The sequence below is a fragment of the Suncus etruscus genome, chromosome 8 (genome assembly GCF_024139225.1).
Source record: "Suncus etruscus isolate mSunEtr1 chromosome 8, mSunEtr1.pri.cur, whole genome shotgun sequence".
NCBI classification, from domain to species: domain Eukaryota; kingdom Metazoa; phylum Chordata; class Mammalia; order Eulipotyphla; family Soricidae; genus Suncus; species Suncus etruscus.
The window spans coordinates 65,951,218-65,975,359 of NC_064855.1; the positions used below are offsets into that span (position 1 = coordinate 65,951,218).

Below are 24,142 nucleotides of genomic sequence, written 5' to 3' on the forward strand. Positions count from 1 at the left end.
AACACATTGATCTTAACACTGCTTGCTAAAGATGCTGACTTTGGCTGAGTATGGAACTAAATTAAAGAAGTTGCATTTAATAGGGAGAGAATACTATACCTACGTGACATGGGTTGTGCCATTCTTCTCTATCTTTTTTTATCTATAAGTTCAGACATGAATTAAATCATAGTTTTTCATTTATTTTTCATAGATACCTTTTTTTTTTTTTTTGGTTTTTGGGTCACACCCAGCGGTGCTCAGGGGTTACTTCTGGCTGTCTGCTCAGAAATAGCTCCCGGCAGGCACGGGGGACCATATGGAACACCGGGATTCGAACCAACCACCTTTGGTCCTGGATCGGCTGCTTGCAAGGCAAACGCCACTGTGCTATCTCTCCAGGCCCTCATAGATACCTTTGGAAAAACATTTTTAAAAAAGTATGTGTCCTCAATAAAACACATAAAATCTTGCATTCTCACTTTTGTCAACAATTTCAAGGTATTCATAAACTGCACAAAATCCATTAGCAGATTCTAAGGGTCTATAGATTGCTCAAGAATTCTTAAAACATGGAGGGATATTTGGTACATTGGTGATGGGAATGTTGCACTGGTGATGATGGGTGTTCTTTACCTGACTGAAACCCAACCATAATCATGTTTTGTAATCAAAGTGTTTCAATAAAATTTAAAAAAGGGGGGGGGGCAGGAGAGAAAGCACAGCGGCGTTTGCCTTGCAAGCAACCGATCCAGGACCAAAGGTGGTTGGTTCGAATCCTGGTGTCCCATATGGTCCCCTGTGCCTGCCAGGAGCTATTTCTGAGCAGACAGCCAGGCGTAACCCCTGAGCACTGCCAGGTGTGACCCAAAAACAAAACAAAACAAAAAAAAAAGGCGGGGGGGGGGGTGTCGGAGAGGTAGCGCTAGAGGTAAGGTGTCTGCTTTGCAAGCGCTAGCATAGGACGGACTGTGGTTTGATCCCCTGGCATCCCATATGGTTCCCCAACCAAGCCAGGAGTGATTTCTGAGCGCATAACCAGGAGTAACTCCTGAGCGTCAAACAGGTGTGGCCCAAAAACCAAAACAAAAAACAAAAAACGTGGACTAAGGAGATAGGTAAAGGACTAGAACACATATTTTGTATGCAGGAGCCCTGGATTCAATCCCCAGTAGTACCTGGTCCCCAAATACCATGCTGGAGTTAATTTTAAATGATTCTATTTAATACCAAAGTACTGTATCACACTCTCAAAATAAAATTAAAACATTTCAAGTGCAAGAGTAAGCAATATATAGTTAAAAAGATTTTACACACATACATCTATGCATCTGTACAATTTGGAAAGGCAGACAAGAGTTCTCCGAACTGTAGGGTACCACATTCCATGAAGATCTGCTGGAGAAATTGTGCTCTGTGGTTTAGGATTGAGAGATTCTGTTGAACCTAAAAACCCAAATGGAAATAATAATAAAAAGACACATTTCATACATGTGTAGATTTAGCTTATTTGCCTGGTATCTATAAATGGCTTCTTTTGATTACCTACCCAAAACTAGAGGAATGCATTTTTCCTATCCCACTACCCCATCCCTGTCCTTCTCACATTTTTAATCAAATATGTTACCCCCCCCAAAAAAAAAATTAGTGGCAGGGAAGACAACACAGCAAGCAAAAACCCACATGCATACATATAGATTTTTCCACCTTCACATCATACTCAGCCCTAATCACACTTCCTGAAAGATCAATAATCTTTCTGGAATGAACAACTTATACAATTATACACAATGTCATAATAATCTGTAAGTGCAGTTGTTTTTAATACCCCACTTTTTCTGAACCCACTTTTCTACCCTTAAAACTCATCTTCTTAAATAAATTTGATTCCATTTTCCCCTGGTTCAAAAGTATCTCAAAAGACCTTTAGCATGTCTCTCAACACTGAACTATATCTGTGGATTACTCTCCCATCACCACCACCACCATAAAGTGTTGGCTTCTCAAGACAGGTAATTTTCATTCCTGGGACATGGCAACAAAAGCTGATTAGTGAATCAATGTTAGAAGTTAAAGCATCAGGGGGTCGGTGAGGTGGCGCTAGAGGTAAGGTGTCTGCCTTGCAAATGCTAGCCAAGGAAGGACTGCAGTTCTATCCCCCGGCGTCCCATATGGTCCCCCCAAGCCAGGGGCAATTTCTGAGCACTTAGCCAGGAGTAACCCCTGAGCATCAAACGGGTGTGGCCCAAAAACCAAAAAAAAAAAAAGAAGTTAAAGCATCAGAGCATACCAGATTTCTTTAGACTGTTGGATTCTGCTTCTTCTAATTGAACATCTGAAAACGAAGTCTCTGAAGGCACCTTCTTCTGTTCATCTTTTAAACTCTGTGCAATTTCCTGTAGAGAAAGCAGGAGATACATCAAAGTATAGTTTTTATCTACTTTCAGCAGTTTAAACACATTCTAACTATAAAGTAGGTTTTTTGATAAAGGCAATAAATAATATAATAGAACAATTAAAACAGCTTTGCCAAGACAACATGTAACAGGATGTAATTCAGCACTGCTTTTCTGAATGCAAGAGGTGCTGGGTTTCTCTTTCATTGTACATTTCTTTTTTTTATCTCTGATTTAAAATGTTTAAGTATAACTTAGGTGTGAAGATTTTTTTTTTTTTTTTTTTTGGTTTTTGGGCCACACCCGGCGGTGCTCAGGGGTTACTCCTGGCTGTCTGCTCAGAAATAGCTCCTGGCAGGCACATGGGACCATATGGGACACCGGGATTTGAACCAACCACCTTTGGTCCTGGATCGGTTGCTTGCAAGGCAAACGCTGCTGTGCTATCTCTCCGGGCCCAGGTATGAGGATTTTTAAAATAGTGTCAACATTCTGATTTCGATGTACAAAGTTAATGCACTCTCACCACTAGAAGTGCCTAAAATGTTCTAAAGCACTGCTCTGACCATCCAGAGCTCTCAGGCGTTACTCCTAGCTCTGCACTCAGAAATTACTCCTGGCAGGCTCAGGGGATCATAGGGGATCAGATATGGGTCAGCTGCATGCAAGGCACACATTTTAACTGCTGTGTTATAGCTATGACCCGTATAGCACTGTTCTTATGTTACTTCTAGTTTTCCTTCATCCCTCACTACTGTCATAAATAGTAGTCATTGGTATTAACAGAGTTTAAATGAATCAAGGGGTAACTCTCCCTTATATAAACATTCCATGCAGGTTATAGAGATGCTCTGACTTCAAGTGGGTAGAACTAAACTCCCACCCTTTAACCCTTTAAGTATGGGCTGCACACAAGATGCCACTTTGACTCTATAGAGGACAGGCAAAGAAATGAGGATAAACAGTTAACATGCTAGAGGAGAAAAAATTAGAAAAAAATAGTGATCAAGATCAGTATCAACAGCACTAAGTCATACTGATAGCACAGATATTGAAAGTGGCACTTCCTCTCTGGTTCTCCACTATAACAACAGTCAAATCCAAGAGAAAAACAGTTAAAGGAGCATATTGCTCTTGGGTTTCATGATTTAACATCATACAAAAAAAAAAGTAAGTCAAGAAGCTGACATAGGCAAGCAAAGTTCAAGAAAACAAATAATAACGTGGTATTTTAAATGGGGTCTTATAACCAAAAAGCATTATATAAATAAAAAGAAAACAGGGGGCCAAAGTGATAGCACATGGGTAGGATATTTGTCTTGCACACAGCCCACCTGAGTTCAATTTTTGGCATAGTGTATGGTCCCCCGAGCCTGCCAGGAGCAATTTCTAAAAGCAGAGGCTGGGTATGGCCCAACACCTCCCCAAAATATTGAAGATGGGATAATACAAGTCAATTATAAATTTCTTTCTACTTTTGCTTATATTGGAAACATCCATTTAAAAGTTTTTAGGGGTGGGCCCGGAGAGATAGTACAGCAGCGTTTGCCTTGCAAATAGTCGATCCAGGCCAAAGGTGGTTGGTTCGAATCCCGGTGTCCCATATGTCCCCCCCCCCCACCCCGTGCCTGCCATACTGAGCAGACAGCCAGGAGTAACCCCTGAGCACTGCCAGGTGTGGCCCACCCCCCCCCCGCAAAAAAAAAAGTTTTTGGGGGAGGGGTAAGCGATAACACAGTGAATAGAGTGCCTGCCTATCAACCTAAGATCAATCCCCAGGATCCCACATAGTCCCACAAGTTTGCCAGGAGTGTTTCTATGCAGAGCCAGGAGTAACCCCTGAGCACTGCCAGGTGTGGCCCCCAAACCAAAAACAAACAAATAATTACATTATTGGAGCCTGACTGTTAATACAGGGGATTTGGTATTTGCCAACATAGCCAACACTGATTTATTTCCCAGTACACTAAATGGTTGCTTAAGAAACACCAGAAGTTGGAGCCCGGAGAGATAGCACAGTGGTGTTTGCCTTGCAAGCAGCCGATCCAGGATCAAAGGTGGTTGGTTCGAATCCCGGTGTCCCATATGGTCCCCCATGCCTGCCAGGAGCTATTTCTGAGCAGACTGCCATGAGTAACCCCTGAGCACCGCTGGGTGTGGACCAAAAACCAAAAAAAAAAAAAAAAAGAAACAACAGAAGTGATCCCTGAGCCCAGAGCTAGGAGTGACTCCTGATCACTGCCAGATGTGAATCAAACAAATGCTCCTCCATATGAAAAATTAATAAAAATAAAATTTTTATGTTTTAAGTTCTTTCCAAATTAGTGTAGGAAAAAAAGAAACTCTGTTACATTATTTGTAGTAATCTAAATTGGTACACCTATATAGAAAACGTGAAAATTCTTTCAAACAATAAAAATGATGGGGGGCCGGGCGGTGGCGCTAAAGGTAAGGTGCCTGCCTTGCCTGCGCTAACCTTGGATGGACCGAGGTTCGATCCCCCGGTGTCCCATATGGTCCCCCAAGCCAGGAGCAACTTCTGAGCGCATAGCCAGGAGTAACCCCTGAGCGTTACCGGGTGTGGCCCAAAAACCAAAAAAAAAAAAAAAAAAAAAAAAAAGATGGGTCCGGCAAGGTGGCGCTAGAGGTAAGGTGTCTGCCTTGCAAGCGCTAGCCAAGGAAGGACTGTGGTTCAATCCCCCGGCGTCCCATATGGTCCCTCCAAGCCAGGGGCAATTTCTCAGCGCTTAGCCAGGAGTAACCCCCGAGCATCAAACAGGTATGGCCCGAAAAACAAAACAAACAAATGGGGCCGGAGAGATAGCACAGCAGAGATAGCACAGCAGCGTTTGCCTTGCAAGCAGCCGATCCAGGACCAAAGGTGGTTGGTTCGAATCCCGGTGTCCCATATGGTCCCCCGTGCCTGCCAGGAGCTATTTCTGAGCAGACAGCCAGGAGTAACCCCTGAGCACTGCCGGGTGTGGCCCAAAAACCAAAACAAAACAAAAAAAAAAAAAAAAAAAAAAAAACAACAATAAAAATGAGAAGGTTGGGGCCGGGCGGTGGCGCTAAAGGTAAGGTGCCTGCCTTGCCAGCACTAGCCTAGGACGAACCGCGGTTCGATCCCCCGGTGTCCCATATGGTCCCCCAAGCCAGGAGCGACTTCTGAGCGCATAGCCAGGAGTAACCCCTGAGCTTACGGGTGTGGCCCAAAAACAAAAACAAAAACAAAAAAAAAAAAAAAAAGAGAGAAGGTCAGGGGCCAGAGCAACAGCGCAGCAGTAGGGCGTTTGCCTTGCACACTGCCAATCCAGGACTGACTCAGTTCGATCCCTGGAGTCCCATATGGTTCCCAGAGCCAGGAGCAATTTCTGAGTGCATAGCCAGGAGTAACCCCTGAGCGCCACTGGGTGTGGCCCAAAAACCCAAAAGAGAGGAGAGAAAGAGAAGAGAGAAGAAGAGAGAGAGTGGGAGAGGGAGTGGGAGAGGGAGAGAGAGAGAGGGAGAGGGAGAAGGAGATGGAGAGAAAGAAAGAGAGAAAGAGAGAGAGGGCGAGGGGGAGAGAGAGGGAGGGAGAGAGAGGGAGGGAGAGAGAGGGAGGGAGATAGGGGGAGAGAGAGAGGGAGGGAGAGAGAGGGAGGGAGAGAGAGGGAGGGAGATAGGGGGGAGAGAGAGAGAGAGAGAGAGAGAGAGAGAGAGAGAGAGAGAGAGAGAGAGAGAGAGAGAGAGAGCGAGCGCCCAGGTTTGATCCCTGGTACCCAATATGGTCTTCTGAGCACTACCAGGCGTAATCACTGAGCAGCATCATATGTAGCCCAAACACCAGTCAATTAAAGTGGGTAAGATAATAGGCACCTGGCATAGGTGAAAAATTAGAATAATAAATGCCAGAAACTATCACTAACATTACTACTGTAAATAACAGTACCTCAATTAAAAGGGGGTGGGACCGGAGAGATAGCACAGCAGGAGGGCATTTGCCTTGCAAGCAGACAATCCAGGATGGATGGTGGTTCGAATCCCACACCCCATATGATCCCCCGTGCCTGCCAGGAGTGATTTCTGAGTGCAGAACCAGGAGTAACCCCTGAGTGCTGCATGATGTGACTCAAAAATCAAAAAAAAAAAAAAAAAAAAAGGAGGGGGTGAAAAATTCATATGATCTACTGACACCACTCTTAGGCATTTATCTAAAAAACAAGAAAACACCCCTGAAAAAAAAAGTAGTATTATTCACAATACCCATAAACCAAAATCAATGTATATGCCCAACAAATATAGAATTAGATAAAGAAATTATATGAATATGACTCTGACATTAATAGGATGACAATATGTCCTTTGGATCAAAATGGACTGACTCTGAGGTAATTAAGACAAATTAAATAGGGAAATAAAATCAGATGATTTAGTCATATGTAGACTATGAATTACAAAGCAAACAATCTGGCAAAAATAAAAAGATTTCTAGACCCAGTGAAAATTATAGTGGTTCCTAGAGGGATGTGGGTGGAAAGAATTTAAAGAGCTCTTTTTTGTGTGTTGAGTCTGCATTGAACTCTGAAGGGAAAAGAGGGGTGGCAAGTTGACAAGCTTCTCAAGCTCCCTCAAGCTCCATAATACAATAAACCAAGTATGTCAATAAAAACATAAAATGTAAAAGTACATTTTATATTATTTATGGAACAAAAATACTTTAGCATTCTGAACTTTTTTTTTCAGTGCCAGGGGTTGAACTCAAGGACTTGCAAATGCAAGGTATATGAATCATTTTCCCAGTCCCTTACAAATAATTTAAACATTATTCACTTCTTGAAAAAAAAATAATAAAAATACACTTGTGACTGAGAAATCTGTGAGATAAACTAAATGTCCAAATCACTAATTAGACATTAACACTATTTAACTCTGAGAGAAGATCTCTAGGCTTCTGATGAGAAAACAAAGACATAGAATTATATCACCATCAACTATAATAGCTCCTGTGTTATCAACCTATCTATGCCACTTTAAAAATGATCACTAAGAGGACAGATATATATAGTACAGATGAAAAGCCACTTGCCTTACATGCAGCCAACCAAGTTAAATGCCTGGTACCTCATATGGTCCCCCTGTACCACCTGAGTGATCTGTGAGCACAGTGTCAAGAGTAAGCACTGCCAGATGTGGCCCAAAAATAAAAACAAAACAAGTAAAAATCAAAAAATGATCACCTGGCTCAGAGCAACAGTACAGCAGGTAGGTTCTTGCCTTGCATGTCATTGCCCCAAATTCAATCCCAAACACCTAGTATGGTCCACCGAGCACTACCAGAAGTAACTCCTGAGTGCAGAACCAGGAGTTACCCAAGCATCACTGGATGTGTTCCCCAAAAGAAGGACAAAACAAACAAACAAACAAACAAAAAAAACACTGAAAGAGTAATCAGAAAAAGTAATAATCCAATATAAAAACGGAAAATGTAGGAGTGAGAGAAATAGCTCAACAGGCTTATATACAGCTTTTTCACTGGAAGCCTGATACAAACATGGTCCCCTGAGAACTTGCTAAGCACAACTGTTGAACACGGAACCAAGATAGACCTCTGAATACTGCTGGCTGTAGTTCAAAATAAAACAAATCAGAAAACTGAGAATACTATTTCCTAGAAAAGGAAAGGAACCAAATATAGTTTATAGATTCCATCTGGAAGAAAAAATCTAACCAATTCTTTTCATGATTCAGTGCTTAATTTCATTTCTTTTTTTTTTTTGGTTTTGGTTTTTGGTTTTTGTTCCACACCCGGCGATGCTCAGGGGTTACTCCTGGCTGTCTGCTCAGAAATAGCTCCTGGCAGGCACGGAGGACCATATGGGACACCGGGATTCAAACCAACCACCTTTGGTTCTGGATCGGCTGCTTGCAAGGCAAACAAACACCGCTGTGCTATCTCTCCAGACCCTTAATTTCATTTCTTAGGCTTTATTGCAAATAAATATATCTTAAACTTATGGTAGAGAAAAAAAAAGAATAATGAAATGTTTTACTAGTAAAACACCCAAAAGTCAGGGGCAAAAGGAGATAATTAAGAGAGGAGACCCTACCTCCATCATTACTAACTTATCAGGATACGCCAGATCTCCAGGAGCTGGTTTATAGCCTGTGATGTCTGTCTGGATGTAGATGTGTGTTCGATAGACTAGCCGCTCCTGTACATCTTCTAACATCTGCTTCACTCCTGCTGCAAATGCCCCCAGTTGTTCAGCTGATTAAAAAAAAAAAAGTGCAATTATCCATTCCTTTAGATATAGAAAAATACTTTCTTTTAACAATCAAAAATATTAATTTGTCATTCAATATTAGAATGAACCATTTTTGCTTCAGAAGCCGTGTCTAGGGCTCCATTGGTAGCACAGCAGCAGGTATTTGCTTTGCATGCAGCTGACCCAGGACGAACACAGGTTCGATTCCCGGCATTCCATATGGTCCCCCAAAACAGGAGCAATTTAGAGCGCAGAACAGGGAGTAACTCCTGAGTGGACTGGGTGTAGGCCCCCCCCAAATAAAGAAACTATGTCTATATTCAATTTCAGTACGATTTTTTTTGGGGGGGTTTCACACCCAGCAGTGCTCAGGGGTCACTCCTGGCTCTACGCTCAAGAAATCGCTCCTGGCAGGCTCGGGGGACCATATGGGATGTCGGGATTCGAACCACCTTCCTTCTGCATGCAAGGTAAACGCCTTACCACTATGCTATCTCTCCAGCCCCAACTTAAGGGTTTTTAACGTGGTGCATTAGATAAGAGCTCTACTTCTACCTCTACAGAAAGCGCTCTACCTCCAAGCTATCTCGAGGGCTCCTTTTTATCTCAAGTGTCCACATTGTCTCAACTATACATTGGACAGACTGTAACAATTAAATCGTATTATAAAAAAAAAAACCTTAAGGGTTGGAATCATAGCACAGAGGAAAGGGCACTTGCCTTTCAAGCGACTTACCCAGGTTTAATTTCTGTAACCCAACAGAGTGCCCCAATCCCTCCAGAAGTGATCCCTGAGCAACTCCGAGTATAGCCCCCCCAAAAAAACAAAAAGTATTAATACATTTCAATTTGCTCAATTTTAAAGTTGGAAAATAAAATTGTTCCTATCTACTACTTCTGAGGCCTTGTGAAACTATTTCTCTTACTAATACAAAAATTAAAAGAATTTAAAGTATTTTGCATTTTTTTATAACTTAATTTACAATTTCTTCAGACCTTTCCTTATGGAGGCTTATGGCAGTTTATTTTGTATTATTCCACATTACAAAAAAATTGAGATGATTATTAAACATTATCATAAAGTGAAAAAGTAAAAAATATAATGAAAAGGTTTTTTTTTTTTTTTTTTTAGAATTTTCTCATCTCTATGCCACTAAGGGAGAGATACATAAATAAAAATTCCTAAAGCGGGGCCAGGAAGGTGGCGCTAGAGGTAAGGTGTCTGCCTTGCAAGCACTAGCGTAGGACGGACCGCGGGCGGTTCGATCCCACGGTTTGATCCCTCGGCGTCCCATATGGTCCCCCCAAGCCAGGGGCGATTTCTGAGCGCATAGCCAGGAGTAACTCCTGAGCAAAACGGGTGTGGCCCCCCCAAAAAAAAAAATTCCCAAAGCTTGGAGAGTTGGAACTACCATACAGATATCTTTAGGAAAATTAGTCAATGACAAATCAAAACTTGAAAAGCTGTGTTTTCTTTTTTGCTTTTTAAAGTAAAAACAGGCTTTTATTTGGAAATTCTGAAGATGGGGAGGGAAAGGATAGGAAAGAAGAGAGTAACATTATCAAGAGAACGAGGGCGCTCTCTAAAGGTGGAAGGAGTTCCAGTATACAGCCCTGCCTGAAAGTAGATATATACACATCTCAAGTGAGGAGATACGGATAATGTGTGCATGTGGGCACCATGTTCATGGGCCCAGGGAGCACATGTGCACCTCTTTTATCTAATATTTGGATCACACACACCCAGAAATACTCAGGGCTTACTCCTGACTCTGCATTCAAGGATCTCTCCTGCTGTGCTCAGGCTACACATGGGTGCTAGAGACCAAACCTGGGTCACACAAGTCCAGGAAACACCCTGCTTGCTGTATTATAGCTCCAGTCTCAGAAATGCTTTTCCTTATTTGTAATTTTTTTTTTTTGGTTTTTCGGGCCACACCCGTTTGATGCTCAGGGGTTACTCCTGGCTAAGTGCTCAGAAATTGCCCCTGGCTTGGGGGGACCATATGATACACTGGGTGATCAAACCGCAGTCCTTCCTTGGCTAGCGCTTGCAAGGCAGACACCTTACCTCTAGTGCCACCTCGCCAGCCCCTTTATTTGTAAATTTTAAATATTAATCACTACTATACTTGTATGTTAAAACAATTTATTTGGGCCGGGTGGTGGCGCTAAAGGTAAGGTGCCTGCCTTGCCTGCGCTAGCCTTGGACGGACCGCGGTTCGATCCCCCGGTGTCCCATATGGTCCCCCAAGCCAGGAGCAACTTCTGAGCACATAGCCAGGAGTAACCCCTGAGCGTTACCGGGTGTGGCCCAAAAACAAAAAAAAAAAAAAAAAAACAATTTATTTTTAAACCCAGTAAACAATATAGTTACTTTATATATTCTGGAAACAATATTCTACAAGTGCCTAACCCAAAATTATAAGTAATTTAAAAGTAAAATTAACCCAAAAATAAAAGTAACCCAAATAGTTTTTTGGGTTTTATTTTGGGGGGGGGGGCCACACCTAGTGGCACTTAGGTGCTACTCCTGGCTCTGCACTCAGAAATCGCTCCTGGCAGGCTCAGGGGACCATATGGGATGCTAGGAACTGAACTTAGGTCTGTCCTGGTCAGCCGCATGCAAGGCAAATGCCCTACTGCTGTACTATCTCTCCGGCCCCCAAAATAGTTTTAATTTCTAATCTGAATCATATTTTCAGATTCTTTTTCTATTTAATACAGAAGAATATAAACACTGAATAAGATGACTTTTTCCCTCCCAAAAATGTGGCAAAACATCAAACCCAGGCTTCATGTAATTTAAATGTTAGGGGCCAGACTGACAGTACAGTAGATAGAGCTCTTGCCTTGCACAATGCCAACCAGACAAGAGTTACCCTTGAGCACCACCAGGTGCTGGCCAAAAAACAAAACCAAAAATAATAACTAAATTTTATTTAGTGAGTGGCAATGGAATAAAAGAAATACTGTACATATTCACTAGGGCACTGGTAAAATTAAAAAGAACTTTGAAGTGAACGATTCTCTTTAGTTCTTACCATTGTTCTGTACATGATCTTCAAGCACCTCATTTTTAAGAATCCCACAAAGTTCTGATAAAGTCTCTAAGTGAATAACATGAATAATCAATGGCCTGAAGACATCATACAATGATATACACAGCTTCTCCAAGAGCTCACTAAAAAAAAGAAAATATAAAGTTAATAGTAGTAATCTCTACAGTGGTAATATTTTCTAAATAGCCAAAAATACATCTGGGTCTGAGAGTATAGCACTTAAGTATCTTGTCTTCCATGGGAACAAATATGGTACAATACCCTACCACCAATATATGTTCCTCAGAGCACTGCTAGGAGTCACTCCTGAGTACAGAAACAGAGAAAGCTCCTGAGCACAGCTAGATCAGGTCCAATTCCTCTCAAATAAAATGAATAAATAAAAAGTATCATTTATTGGAGCCTTAGAAATAGTACCTGAAGAGTCTTCTTATAAATTATCTTTTCATGGGGCCGGAGAGATAGCATGGAGGTAAGGCATTTGCCTTTCATGCAGGTCATGACCATCCCATATGGTCCCCCAAGCCTGCCAGGAGCAATTTCTGAGCATAAAGCCAGGAATAGCCCCTGAGTGCTGCCAGGTATGACCCAAAAATAAAAACAAAAACAAACAAAAAAGAGTGCAGAGCCAGAAGTAAACCCTGCTTATTGCAAAAAACAAAAACAAACAAAAAAGTTATCATGTGTTTCTTTAATAAAAACTATAACCCTATGAGAACATAGGAGAACACAGTACCTGGGAAAAAGAAGAAAAGAAAGCTGAAAAAGATATTTGAGATGGTATTTTTACTTTAAAAGCTTAGAATCAATAGTAGTCTTAGCCAACATCAATGTACTTCAACTTTTAACTTATTTGTGTAGTAATCTATGGCCTTTCAAATGAAGTTTTAAATATTTCAGTAAGTTTATAGCCCTTCATATCGTGCATCACCATGAATCAAATAGTAATGCTCTCCAAGAAAGCAGATTCAAAATTCTTAAATGCTGAGTAATTTATATAAATAACATCAAAGTACAGCAAGTATTTTGAGTATTTTAAACAACTGCAAACTTCAAATGTGGTTATCAATATTCTTCATATTGCCTATAGTATTCTTAAGAGAATGTTCTCCAAGAAATAACCCTGAATCTTTGAATAAGTCAAAATAGTTAATATGAAGAAGTCATAAGTCACAAACAACAGATCTGAAAGACACTTTGAAGGTCCAAAGAAGTAGCACAGTGGTAAGGTTCTTGCCTTGTACACAATCAACCCAGGTTCAAATCCTGTGACTGCATATGGTTCCCCAAGCACTGCCAAAAATAAGATCCAAGCATAGATGGTTGTGGCCCCCAAAACAACAAAAATCAATAACTACTTTCCCACTCAACAATATTTTGTTTACACACTTTAAAAAGTCAAAACACTCATCAGTTAATTTTAGAATAATAAAATTAGTCATTGTGGTCATTAACAAATTGGGTCTGAGAAGCCAGTTAGAATCTATATATTACTTACTCTAATTTTGGTGTTGGTTTTGTGAAAAATTCATTGTAAAGTTGGTGCTCATCCTGGCATACATGAACCATAAAAGCACAGCCACTGCGAATCTGCAGGAAAGAAGTATATACTTACAGTTACAGAGATGCAATGGTTCCCACATATATAAAGTTAGTACAGTATTTCATTTGCAAATATTTATTAACAATTCCATATTTATTAACAAATAATTTATTAAAGAACAAAAGTACAAGGGCAGAGGAGATGGCCCAGAGGAAACCCAAGTTTCCATTCTTGCATTGCATGGTACCCAGTTCCTTAGCATATTTGGATATATCCCAGGAAGTTCCCAGTATGTAGAAAGGGTGCAAGCATAGCTTCAAGCCTTTAGTCCTAGTATTGAGCCACTAGCCAAAGTACTGTCAAGAGTTACTTCAGTGCTCCCAGAACACTGCCTGGGAAGTTCTCAGAAGGCACCTACCTCTCCAAGAAAATAAGAGGGAAAGTATGAAGAGGGATTAAAGGGTTGGTTTTCAATACTATCTATGGCATACTACATTATGGAAATGAGAATAATCTTTATTTTCTACTTAATGCTTTTTTTCAAGACTTTTGACAATGAAAATAAATAACTCCTCTATATGAAAAGATAATTTGTTGTTGTTGTTGTTGTTGTTGTTTTTGGGCCACACCTGGCAGTGCTCAGGGATTACTCCTGGCTATCTGCTCAGAAATAGCCCCTGGCAGGCACGGGGGACCATATGGGATGCCGGGATTTGAACCAATGACCTTCTGCATGAAAGGCAAACGCCTTACCTCCATGCTATCTCTCCGGCCCCATGAAAAGATAATTTATAAGAAGACTCTTCAGGTATTTTTCTACAGCATGAATTATAATCACACTCAACAAGCTACTGCTTCTGCAGCAAAAACCAAGATTAAATTGTCAATACAAAGCCATAAACACTACTGTAACTTAATCTAAGCTATTATTAAGAATAATTGAACATCAAGATACATATCAACATAATACTATTATGCCAAGTTAAATTCGATTTTTAAACTGAGAAAACTAGATAAAAATATTTTAGTTTGCAGATACGAGGGAACTTATTTATACAAATACATATTTATCCATGTATAGCTTCTAGCATATCAAAACATTCAGCAGAATATTTAACGTGAAACTAAGCAGAGGCTTACCAAGGCACAATGATCTCTGTTATTCTGGCTGGTTAATTCTGTTACAGTACAAGTAATGCTAGGGCCCAAAAGGAGCTCCCGCTGATCAAGGTAACACTGGTGAATATCATTTAGTAGTTGTTGGTATCTGATAAAAAGTGAGTGAGATTTGGGTATAAACATTTGATTTATAGATACACAAATTTAATCTTAAGCACCAGACTTTGCTGCCAAACCTCTAAAACTAAACAGCTATCTCACACTTGACCATATTAAATACTAGAAATATTCATATACAGAAAGAAAAATAGTCCATTAGACTGGAGAGAGCCAAAGGGCTCAAGGACATAATTTGCTGGATTCAATCTTCAGCACAGGATTCCCCAACTACTAGTAGAAGTAACCTCAAGAATGAAAATGGAATAGTCCCTGAGCACTACTAAGTATGGTTCCACCTACCCACCACCACCACCAAATAAATAAACCAAAGTTAAAATGAACTGTAGGATCATATCCCTATCTTTTTTTTTTTTTTTTTTTTGGGTTTTTGGGCCACACCCGGTGACGCTCAGGGGTTACTCCTGGCTATGCGCTCAGAAGTCGCTCCTGGCTTGGGGGACCATATGGGACGCCGGGGGATCGAACCACGGTCCGTCCTAGGCTAGCGCAGGCAAGGCAGGCACCTTACCTCCAGCGTCACCGCCCGGCCCCCATATCCCTATCTTTTAAAAACTGTTTCACGAGATCCAGGAAGACGGCTCACAGTGCATTTCATGAATCCCTAAACACTATGCTGGAAATAGCTCACAAGCATCATTGATGCAGCCCAAAAACAGAAAATAAGAGATTCATTGCCCAGGGGGTTGAGAAGTTACTCAGTAGCAGAGTACAAGCCTTGCATGTGAGGGGCCCACTTAGGTCTCTAGAATTTCAGGGGGAAAAAATTTTATTGTCTAAAAGCAGTGTGCATTTTTGAAGGATTCTTCCAAGTAGTATTCAGGCTACTCCTAGTGATATTAAGCACAGTGCTTCTCAGGCTCAGTTTTACTAGAAGTTACCAGAGCAACCCCAGTGACTTAGGGACCATGAGGTACTAAGAACTGAATCTGGGGTTCCCACATGCAAAGCATGTATTTTGGTCCTTTGAACTCTCTCTCCCTGGTCCCTGGAAATAAGTTATTTTATTTCTACTTAAGAGAAGGAAAGCCTGCTATGGGAAACAGATGCCTTCCAAACTCCTTGTATCAGTTAATCTTGCTCTGCCAAAAAGGTTACAAGACAGGGGTCAGAACAATAGCACAGCGGGTAGCATGCAGCTGACCCAGGTTCGATCCCCAATATCCCATATAGTCTGCTGACCCTGCCAAGAGTAATTTCTGAGCACAGAGGCAAGAGTAATCCCTTTTGGCCAAGTACAGCCAAAAAAAATTTTTTTTTAAAGTTACAAGATAAGGGGCCAGAGAAATAGCATGGAGGTAAGGCGTTTGCCTTGCATGCAGGACGGTGGTTCAAATCCCGGCATCCCATATGGTCCCCTGAGCCTGCAAGGAGTGATTTCTGAGCGTGGAGCCAGGAGTAACCCCTGAGTGCTGCAGGGTGTGATCCAAAAACCAAATAAAAAAAAAAAGCTACAAGATAAAAGCCTACCTAGTCCTGAGGAAGTTGCACTGAAATACCGAGGATGGAAGTTACTAGGATAAAAGAGCACTTCGAAAGGAAGATCATTTGGAAATTGAAGAATTTCTGAATACTCACTCAGGTATATTTTCCGATCGTTGTTCTATCTGTTCAATAAGAGTCTGTAGAATAAAAAGAAATACATTTTAAAATCATTTGTTTTACAGGCTAGAGAGATAGTACAGTAGGGGTAAGGGATTGTCTTGCATATGACTGATCCAAGTTTGATCACTCCCCCAAACACACCATGAATAATCACTGAGCAGAGTCAGAAATAAGTTCTGAGAATCACTAGGTATACTCCCCCACAAAAAATAAAAGGGTAAAAATAAAAATCCATCTATTTTAGTTATACTTTCCATTACTTTTTAGTTATAAAGAATAAATGCTCTTATTACAAAATCTGTAGTAAGGGTCTATGAGCAAGCAACAAGCAAAACCCACGAAGGCCCATGTTTAATCTTTAGCTTCACATGCATGAACTCCAAGCAGCACCATACATATAATACAAAAACTATAGAAAAAGAATATTGAGGAGCCAGAGTAATAGTACAGCATGAAGAGCACTTGCCTTGCTTGCAACTGACCCAGGTTCAATGCCTGGTGTTGAGATTATAAAGCATGCTTACACTTACTAACCATTTATATTTTCTGTGATCCTAGTCACTTATATTAAATATCTGTTTTACTTGCTTACTTATATTAAAAATGTTAATTGGGGCTGGAGAGATAGTACAGCAGGTAGGGCATTTGCCCTGCACATGGTCAACCTGGGTTTGGTCTCTGGCATCCCAGGACATTCAGGAGCAGAGAGCCAGGAGTAACCCCTGAGCACCACCGGAGTATAGCCCAAAAACCAATAAACAAACAAACAAATAAATAAAAATGTTAACCGTCTTACTTATCTATTGCAAATATTCTCTAATTTTTCGATTTTCTTTCACAATTTAAAACTTAGAAGATTTCTACCTTGCCTGCGCTAGCCTTGGACGGACCGCGGTTCGATCCCCCGGTGCCCCATATGGTCCCCCAAGCCAGGAGCAACTTCTGAGCACATAGCCAGGAGTAACCCCTGAGCGTTACCGGGTGTGGCCCAAAAACCAAAAAAAAAAAAAAAAAAAAAAAACAACTTAGAAGATTTAGCTTTTATATGGTTTTCTTTTTGATTTGTTGTTGTTATTGTTGATTTCCTATTGGTTTACAGAGCGCTTGAAAATAAATGTCTAGCTTAATAAATTTTATAGCAGATCCTTCTTCTGTCAATAGACTTACTCTGACTTTGGGGGCAGCAGCTCTAAATTTCACATAAAAAAGAGTGAAGGCATTGTCTGCATTAGGTACAGATGAAGGATCCTAAGGAAACAAGGAGTGGAGAGAAGACTAATTAGCAAACAACTAAATATTCAGAAAATGCAACATTTCAAATCCCCACCAAAAGCTTAGACAAAAAATAATCTCAGATATTAATTAAATATAAATATTGCCACAAACAAAAACTAATCACATGAAACTATTTCATTTCTCTTGGTAATTAAATTCTACACTTAATACAAGAACTTGAACAGTAAATAGACTGAATTCAGATTCATAGTTGATCACTTACTGAGAACATGAGACTGAACAAATTGTTAATGTCTATAAATTCAAGGCACACATTAAATACTTATCCTCAACCTTTTCCTGTCCAGGCCTTCCTCCAAACTTATTTCCTTCCTCTGTGCTCCCTCCCCTAAACTTTGTTTCAACAGGCCGTTCCCCTAGATTCATGTTGTGGCCTGACACTTAACGAATTTTCAAATGTGACCCACTGAAATATTTTGAGGACCCAGTGGGGATCATATGGTGCCTGGCTGAAAATCATGCACTGAATACAACTAATATAGAGAGTTTGAACAATGCAAAATTAAAACACTTTAAAAGTATACAAGAAGTGGGGCCGGAGAGATAGCATAGCAGCCTTGCAAGCAGCCGATCCAGGACCTAAGGTGGTTGGTTCAAATCCCAGCGTCCCTTATGGTCCCCGTGCCTGCCAGGATCTATTTCTGAGCACTGCCGGGTGTGGCCCACAAACCAAAATAAAAAAAAAAAAAAAGTATACAAGAAGTATAAGCGGGTCCCCTCCCTCCTCCTCCCTCTCTCCCTCCCTCCTTCTCTTCCTCCCTTCCTCCCTCCCTCCTCTTCCCTCTCTCCCTCCCTCCTTTCCCCCCCTCTCTCTCCTCCCCCCCCACTCTCCCCACTGTCAAGAAATAAGTCTACCCTGGTTAAAGTTATCACATTTAAAGTGGGTATGTAGCACTCTCAAAAAGAAAGCTCCCCTGACATAAACCAGCTCCTCTAACAGGAACTTTCAGTGTGTTCCCCTGGGGTACAGTTCTGTGCATCATGGGGTATAGGTCTCTGGGCACAGACAAAAACAATGTTGGGCAGAACCTGCCCTGGCTAAGTACAATGCTGAAGGCCATTGTTGTGGGGGTTTTTGAAAAAACTTTTAATAAAAAAAAAAAAAGAAGTATAAGCATAGCATAAGGTAGGTACTAATATTTTATAAGGTATCAGGGTATTTTAACTAATAGAAAAATTATATACTCTATGGACTCTAACAATTAAGTGTAATTTTGAATAGTAAAATACCCCCCAAAATCAGTGGCTCTGAACTAAAAGCACAAGTACATAATTCATATTCTTCAGAAACTAAGGTAGAAAAGAAGAAACACAGTCTTTATGGCTTTATATTCTTTTTTTGGGGGGGGGGGGATTTTGGGCCATACTCAATAATGCTCAAGGGTTACTCCTGGTTCAGAAATTGCTCCTGGCTTGGGGGACTATATGGGAAGCTGGGGGATCGAACCGCAGTTCATCCTAGACTATCACAGGCAAGGCAGACACCTTACCACTTGCGCCACCACTCCAGCCCCTATGACTTTATATTCTTAAAAAAGGAGTATGCTCAGGGCAGGAGAGATAGCATGGAGGTAGGTTTGTCCTGCATGCAGAAGGATGGTGGTTCAAATCACAGCATCCCATATGGTCCCCTGAGCCTGTCAGGAGTGATTTCTGAGTGTAGAACCAGGAGTAATTCAAGTGCTACCGGGTGAGATCCAAAAACCAAAAAAAGAGTACACTCAGGGTTGAAGAGATAGCACAGTGGTAGGGAGTTAGTCTTACATGCAGCCAACCCAAGACAGATGGTGGTTCGAATTCTGGCATCCCATCTGGTCCCCAAGCCTGCCGAGAGCAATTTCTGAGTACAGAGCCAGGAATAACCCCTGAGTGTAGCCCAGTGTGATCCAAAACCAAAAAAAAAAAAAAAAAAAAAAAAAAAGGAAGAAAGAAAAGAAAAAAGGAGTACGCTTAATAATAAATATTCTTATTTTTCAAGCTAACACTAATTTTCTACCTAACATCTGCTAAAATCTATCACTGATTACTTTGTTTCTTTCTTTACTATTTTTTCTAAGTTTAAATCTATCAAAGATTAGAAACCTTGCTAGATCCTTTGTTGTTACATTCATAGGAGGAATTCACTTGAAAATATATTTATTAATTATAGAATATTGAATTATACATCAAGTATCATCCCATCCTGTGGACCTCTTTTATTATCTTGGTGTATTTCCTTCCAATCTTTTCATGTAAAAGACAAGTAAATATTTTTGAGTGGCAAATAACTGGAATCTTATTATAATCTTATTATAAACAATACTGTTTACCTTTGACATATATTTTAAATAAAACTGATGAGTGATAATATGGTCATTTTTTTCTTTTATAAATAAAACTTCAGGGGGCCGGGCGGTGGCGCTGGAGGTAAGGTGCCTGCCTTGCCTGCGCTAGCCTAGGACGGACCGCGGTTCGATCCCCCCGCGTCCCATATGGTCCCCCAAGAAGCCAGGAGCAACTTCTGAGCGCATAGCCAGGAGTAACCCCTGAGCGTCACAGGGTGTGGCCCAAAAACAAAAACAAAAAAAAAAAAACTTCAATATATACTTAACAAATATACTAATTTAAAAGACATTTAGAATTTCTGAATATTAATCTTAAATTACTAATTTCTAAACCCACATTTCACTTACCCTTTTTAATAACTGATTTGTGAGGTTTTGTAGTATATTCACAGTGTATGTCTTCATTAGGTGCAAAGCTTTAGAAAGACATTGCTTAAACTTCATTAAATATACAGGATAATCTTTAAAATTTGGCTATAAAGGAAAAAGAAAGATTTATAAAAGAGAAACAAATTTCCAATAACCAACATATCCAATAGATAGGGCATTTTGCCTTGCACACAGTTGGCCCAGGTTCAGCTGGCATCCCATATGGCCCTCCAGGCCCACCAGGAGTGATCACTGAGCACAGAGCCAAGAGTAACCCCTCAGTGTCGTAGGATGTGGCAATAAATACCTATCTACCTACCTACATACTTACTTACATACATACATACATACATACATTACATACATACATACATAAAATCAATATATCCAGGACCAGAGACAGTACAAAGGGCAGGACTTGCCCTGCACATAGTGCACCTGGATTCAATCTATGGCATCTCATATGGTCCCATGAGCACCACTAGGAGTAGGAGTGATTCCTGAGGGTAGCCAGGAGCAGCCCCTAAGTATTGCTGAGTGTGGCATAAAAACAAATCCAAACAATATTCGGGAGCTGGAGTGATTGTACAGTGGGTAGAGAGCTTGCCTTGCATGCATTTGACCCAGGTTCAATGCCCAACATCTCATGATCATGAATCCCACCAGAAATGATCACTTGAGCACAGAGCCAGAATAAAGCCCTGAGACTCCACTGGCTGTGGCCATTCCCCCCCCCCCAAAAAAAAACCCACATTTTTTTAAATAAAGCTGCCAGGAGCCAGAGCGGTGGCACAGGGTGTAAAGGGTCTGCTTTGCGCGTGCTAGCCTAGGATGGACTGCGGTTAGGTCTTATGGCGTCCCATATGGTCCCCCAAGCCAGGAGAGATTTCTGAGCGCGTGGCCAGGAGTAACCCCTGAGTATTACCAAGGTGTGGCTCAAAAACCAAGGAAAGAGAAAGAGAAAGCTGCCCAAAAGTTCAAAAGAATGCCTTACATAGACAATGAAGTTCCATGAAGATGACAACTGAGTTACTGCCTATACCCCATGCTTGAAAGTTCAAGCATACTTGAAGTTGTGTGGTGGTTTTTTTGGTTGTTTTTTTTTGTTTTGTTTTTGTTTTTTGTTTTTTTTGTTTTTGTTTTTTTTTGGTTTTTGGGTCACACCCAGCAGCACTCAGAGGTTACTTTTAGCTCTGCACTCCAGAAATCGCTCCTGGCAGGCTTGGGGGACTAAGTGGGATGCCAGAAATAGAACCAAAGTCCATCTGGGTTGGCCATGTCCAAGGCAAATGCTCTGCCGCTATGCTATCATTCTGGTCCCAGTTTTATGGGGTTTTTAAGTAATTATTTAAGTACCATGATTACAAAATTGTTCATGATAAAGTTCTGTCACAGAAGGTACACCATCCTTCACCAGTGCACATTTCCTGCCGCCAATGTTCCCAGTTTCCCTCCCACCCACTCATCTTCTTTTTAGCAAAATAGATTTTCAGTATCCTCCTTCAAGACTACAAAATTAATAGACAAACCCAAAAGGGGAAAAAATAAGGGGAAATAAATAGACCTACTGACCCTTAAGAGAAACCAAGAAGCTTATTAAATCAAAGGGCCTATCTTTTCATTTCCACCCAACAGCAATGTCTGCTTCCAAAAAAAAGTGTTGGCACCACAGCAAGTCAACAGCCCCCAAGTCACTCATCCTTCTAGAGAGGATAAATCTGTGCCAAACTGTCAACTCCAGGAGTTTAAAAAGTGATGAAAACATCACTACTGACAATGACTAAGAATTTACAAGTTTCCTTCATGTTTCTTAAAAGCAGAAGTAATATTTACTTTACAGCACAAAAACTGATAAAATAAGGATGTTAAGATTTCTTTCAAATATACAGAAAAGGAGAAAGAGTGCAGTGGATAGGAGTTTGCCTTGCATGCAGCTGACCAAGGTTTAATTCCAGTCATCCCATATGATCCCCTGGGGGACCCCCAGGAGTAATTCCTGAATGAAGAGCAGGAGTAATCCCTAAGCACTGATGGGTGTTAACCATAAAAAAAAAAAATTTTAAACATACAGAAATATTATGACTTACGTGAGATGATATATATGTTATACAATCATCTAGCTTGGCCAGCATAGGTATAAATCCTTCACTATTCACAGACAATGTAGGAGAATTCAATTTCTTTAAGAAAAATTAAAAATTAATCTTAATTTACAAGAAATTACAGAAATGAAAGCACAAAATTATGTTAGAATTAGTATACTTCCCTTTTGGATATAACACAGTACAATGTCTTACAATTTAAGTTGCTAGCTTATCTTCAAATATAGACCATGTATAATAATAATAATAATAATAATAATAATAATAATAATAATAATAATAATAATAATAATAATAGATGAAGACTAGGTATATGGCTCAAGTGGTAGAGCACGTGCTTAGCATGTGCAAGGTCCTGAGTTTAGTCCCTAGGACATATGGTTCCTACCAGGGCAGCCCACACTAGCACTGCCAGGAATGACCCACATCTCAAGGACTACTGGATGGGCCACCTATAAAATATACATTCATTTAATTTTGAAGGTTCTTGATTTTTTGTTATTGGATCACACCAACCAGTGCACAGGAATTACCCTGGTTCTAAGCTCAGAGATGATTCCTAAAAGTACACGGGAGACCATATGGGGTGTTAGGATTTGAATTCAGTTGGCCCTATACAAGACAGGCATCCTACCCACTGCTTATCTCTTTGGCCCCTAAAAAATATTTTTAAATAAGGACAAGTAAAAAAGAATAATAAGAAGTGGAATGCCTGTCTCAAATATAGTCATGGGTGGGGAAGAGGGGACATTGGTGGTGGGAATGTTGCACTGGTGAAGGGGGGTGTTCTGTTTATGACTGAAACCCAACTATAATCATGCTTATAATAATGGCGCTTAAATAAAGATTTTATATATTTAAAAAAGAATGACTCAACTTATTCATTTATTATAAACTTATTCATTTATTAATGAACTTTTAATGAAGCTCTTCATGAACTAGCAAAAATTTTATATTACTTACTCTCAAGTACAACAATAAAAAAATGCATCAAGTACCTAGACTTAGTATTTTGTGGTTCTTTACAACACATATAAACTTTCCTCTTTAAATACTGCCAATTGGGGGCACATTAATAATACAGCAGTAGGGTGTTTGCCTAGCACGCAGCCAACCTGGGATGAACCTGGCTCCAATTCCCAGCATCCCATATGGTCCCTTGAGCCTGCCAGGAGTGATTTCAGAGCACAGTGTCAGAAGTAACCCCTTAGCACCACCGGGAGTGGCCCCCCCAAAAAAACAAAATAAATAAATAAACACTGCCAATATTTTAGCAATAATACAGTGGGTAGAGTGCTTGCTTTACATGCTGCCAACCTGGGTTTGATCCCTGGCACCACATATGGTCCTGAGCCTGTAGGAGTGATCCCTAATTGTGGAGCTAGGAGTAAGCCCTGAGCAAAAGGAGTAGCCCCAAAACAAAAATAAATAAACAATGTCAATTTGTGAGAGCAGAGTGATGGTACATTGGGTAGGGCACTTTGACTTGCACATGACTGACCTGGTTTCAATCCCAGGCTCCCTATCTAGTCCCCAAGCCCTATCAGGAGTGAGCCCTGAAAGCAGAGCCAGAAGTAAACCCTGAGCACAGCCAGGTGTAGCCCAATTATTTAAAAAAAAAAAAAAAAAACCTGCCGGGCCCGGAGAGATAGCATAGTGGTGTTTGCCTTGCAAACAGCCGACCCAGGACCAAAGGTGGTTGGTTCAAATCCCGGTGTCCCATATGGTCCCCCGTGCCTGCCAGGAGCTATTTCTGAGCAGACAGCCAGGAGTCACCCCTGAGCAACGCCGGTTGTGACCCAAAAACTGAAAAAAAAAAACAAAAAAAAAAACTGCCTATTTTCTCAGGATAAAAAATTAATTAGCAGTCATAGTATCTAAGTAAAACATAACATAGGTGCAGTTACAAGAAAGTATACATAGGT

The 24,142-nt window shown here is 40.7% G+C and overlaps 1 protein-coding gene across 2 annotated transcripts in view; it reads right to left on the minus strand.

Annotated features, from left to right (window-relative positions):
* COG3 (component of oligomeric golgi complex 3) overlaps positions 1-24,142 on the minus strand; it is an 80,251-nt gene that overhangs the window by 35,057 nt on the left and 21,052 nt on the right. For both annotated transcript variants that reach the window (XM_049778769.1, XM_049778768.1), the window contains exons 6-15: positions 22,203-22,295; positions 20,095-20,220; positions 17,294-17,374; positions 16,100-16,143; positions 14,366-14,492; positions 13,181-13,272; positions 11,665-11,804; positions 8,462-8,622; positions 2,270-2,375; positions 1,301-1,425 (exon numbers count right to left, since the gene is read on the minus strand). In XM_049778769.1, the coding sequence (XP_049634726.1) occupies positions 1,301-1,425; positions 2,270-2,375; positions 8,462-8,622; positions 11,665-11,804; positions 13,181-13,272; positions 14,366-14,492; positions 16,100-16,143; positions 17,294-17,374; positions 20,095-20,220; positions 22,203-22,295 (1,095 nt within the window). The remainder of the gene's footprint in view (positions 1-1,300; positions 1,426-2,269; positions 2,376-8,461; positions 8,623-11,664; positions 11,805-13,180; positions 13,273-14,365; positions 14,493-16,099; positions 16,144-17,293; positions 17,375-20,094; positions 20,221-22,202; positions 22,296-24,142) is intronic.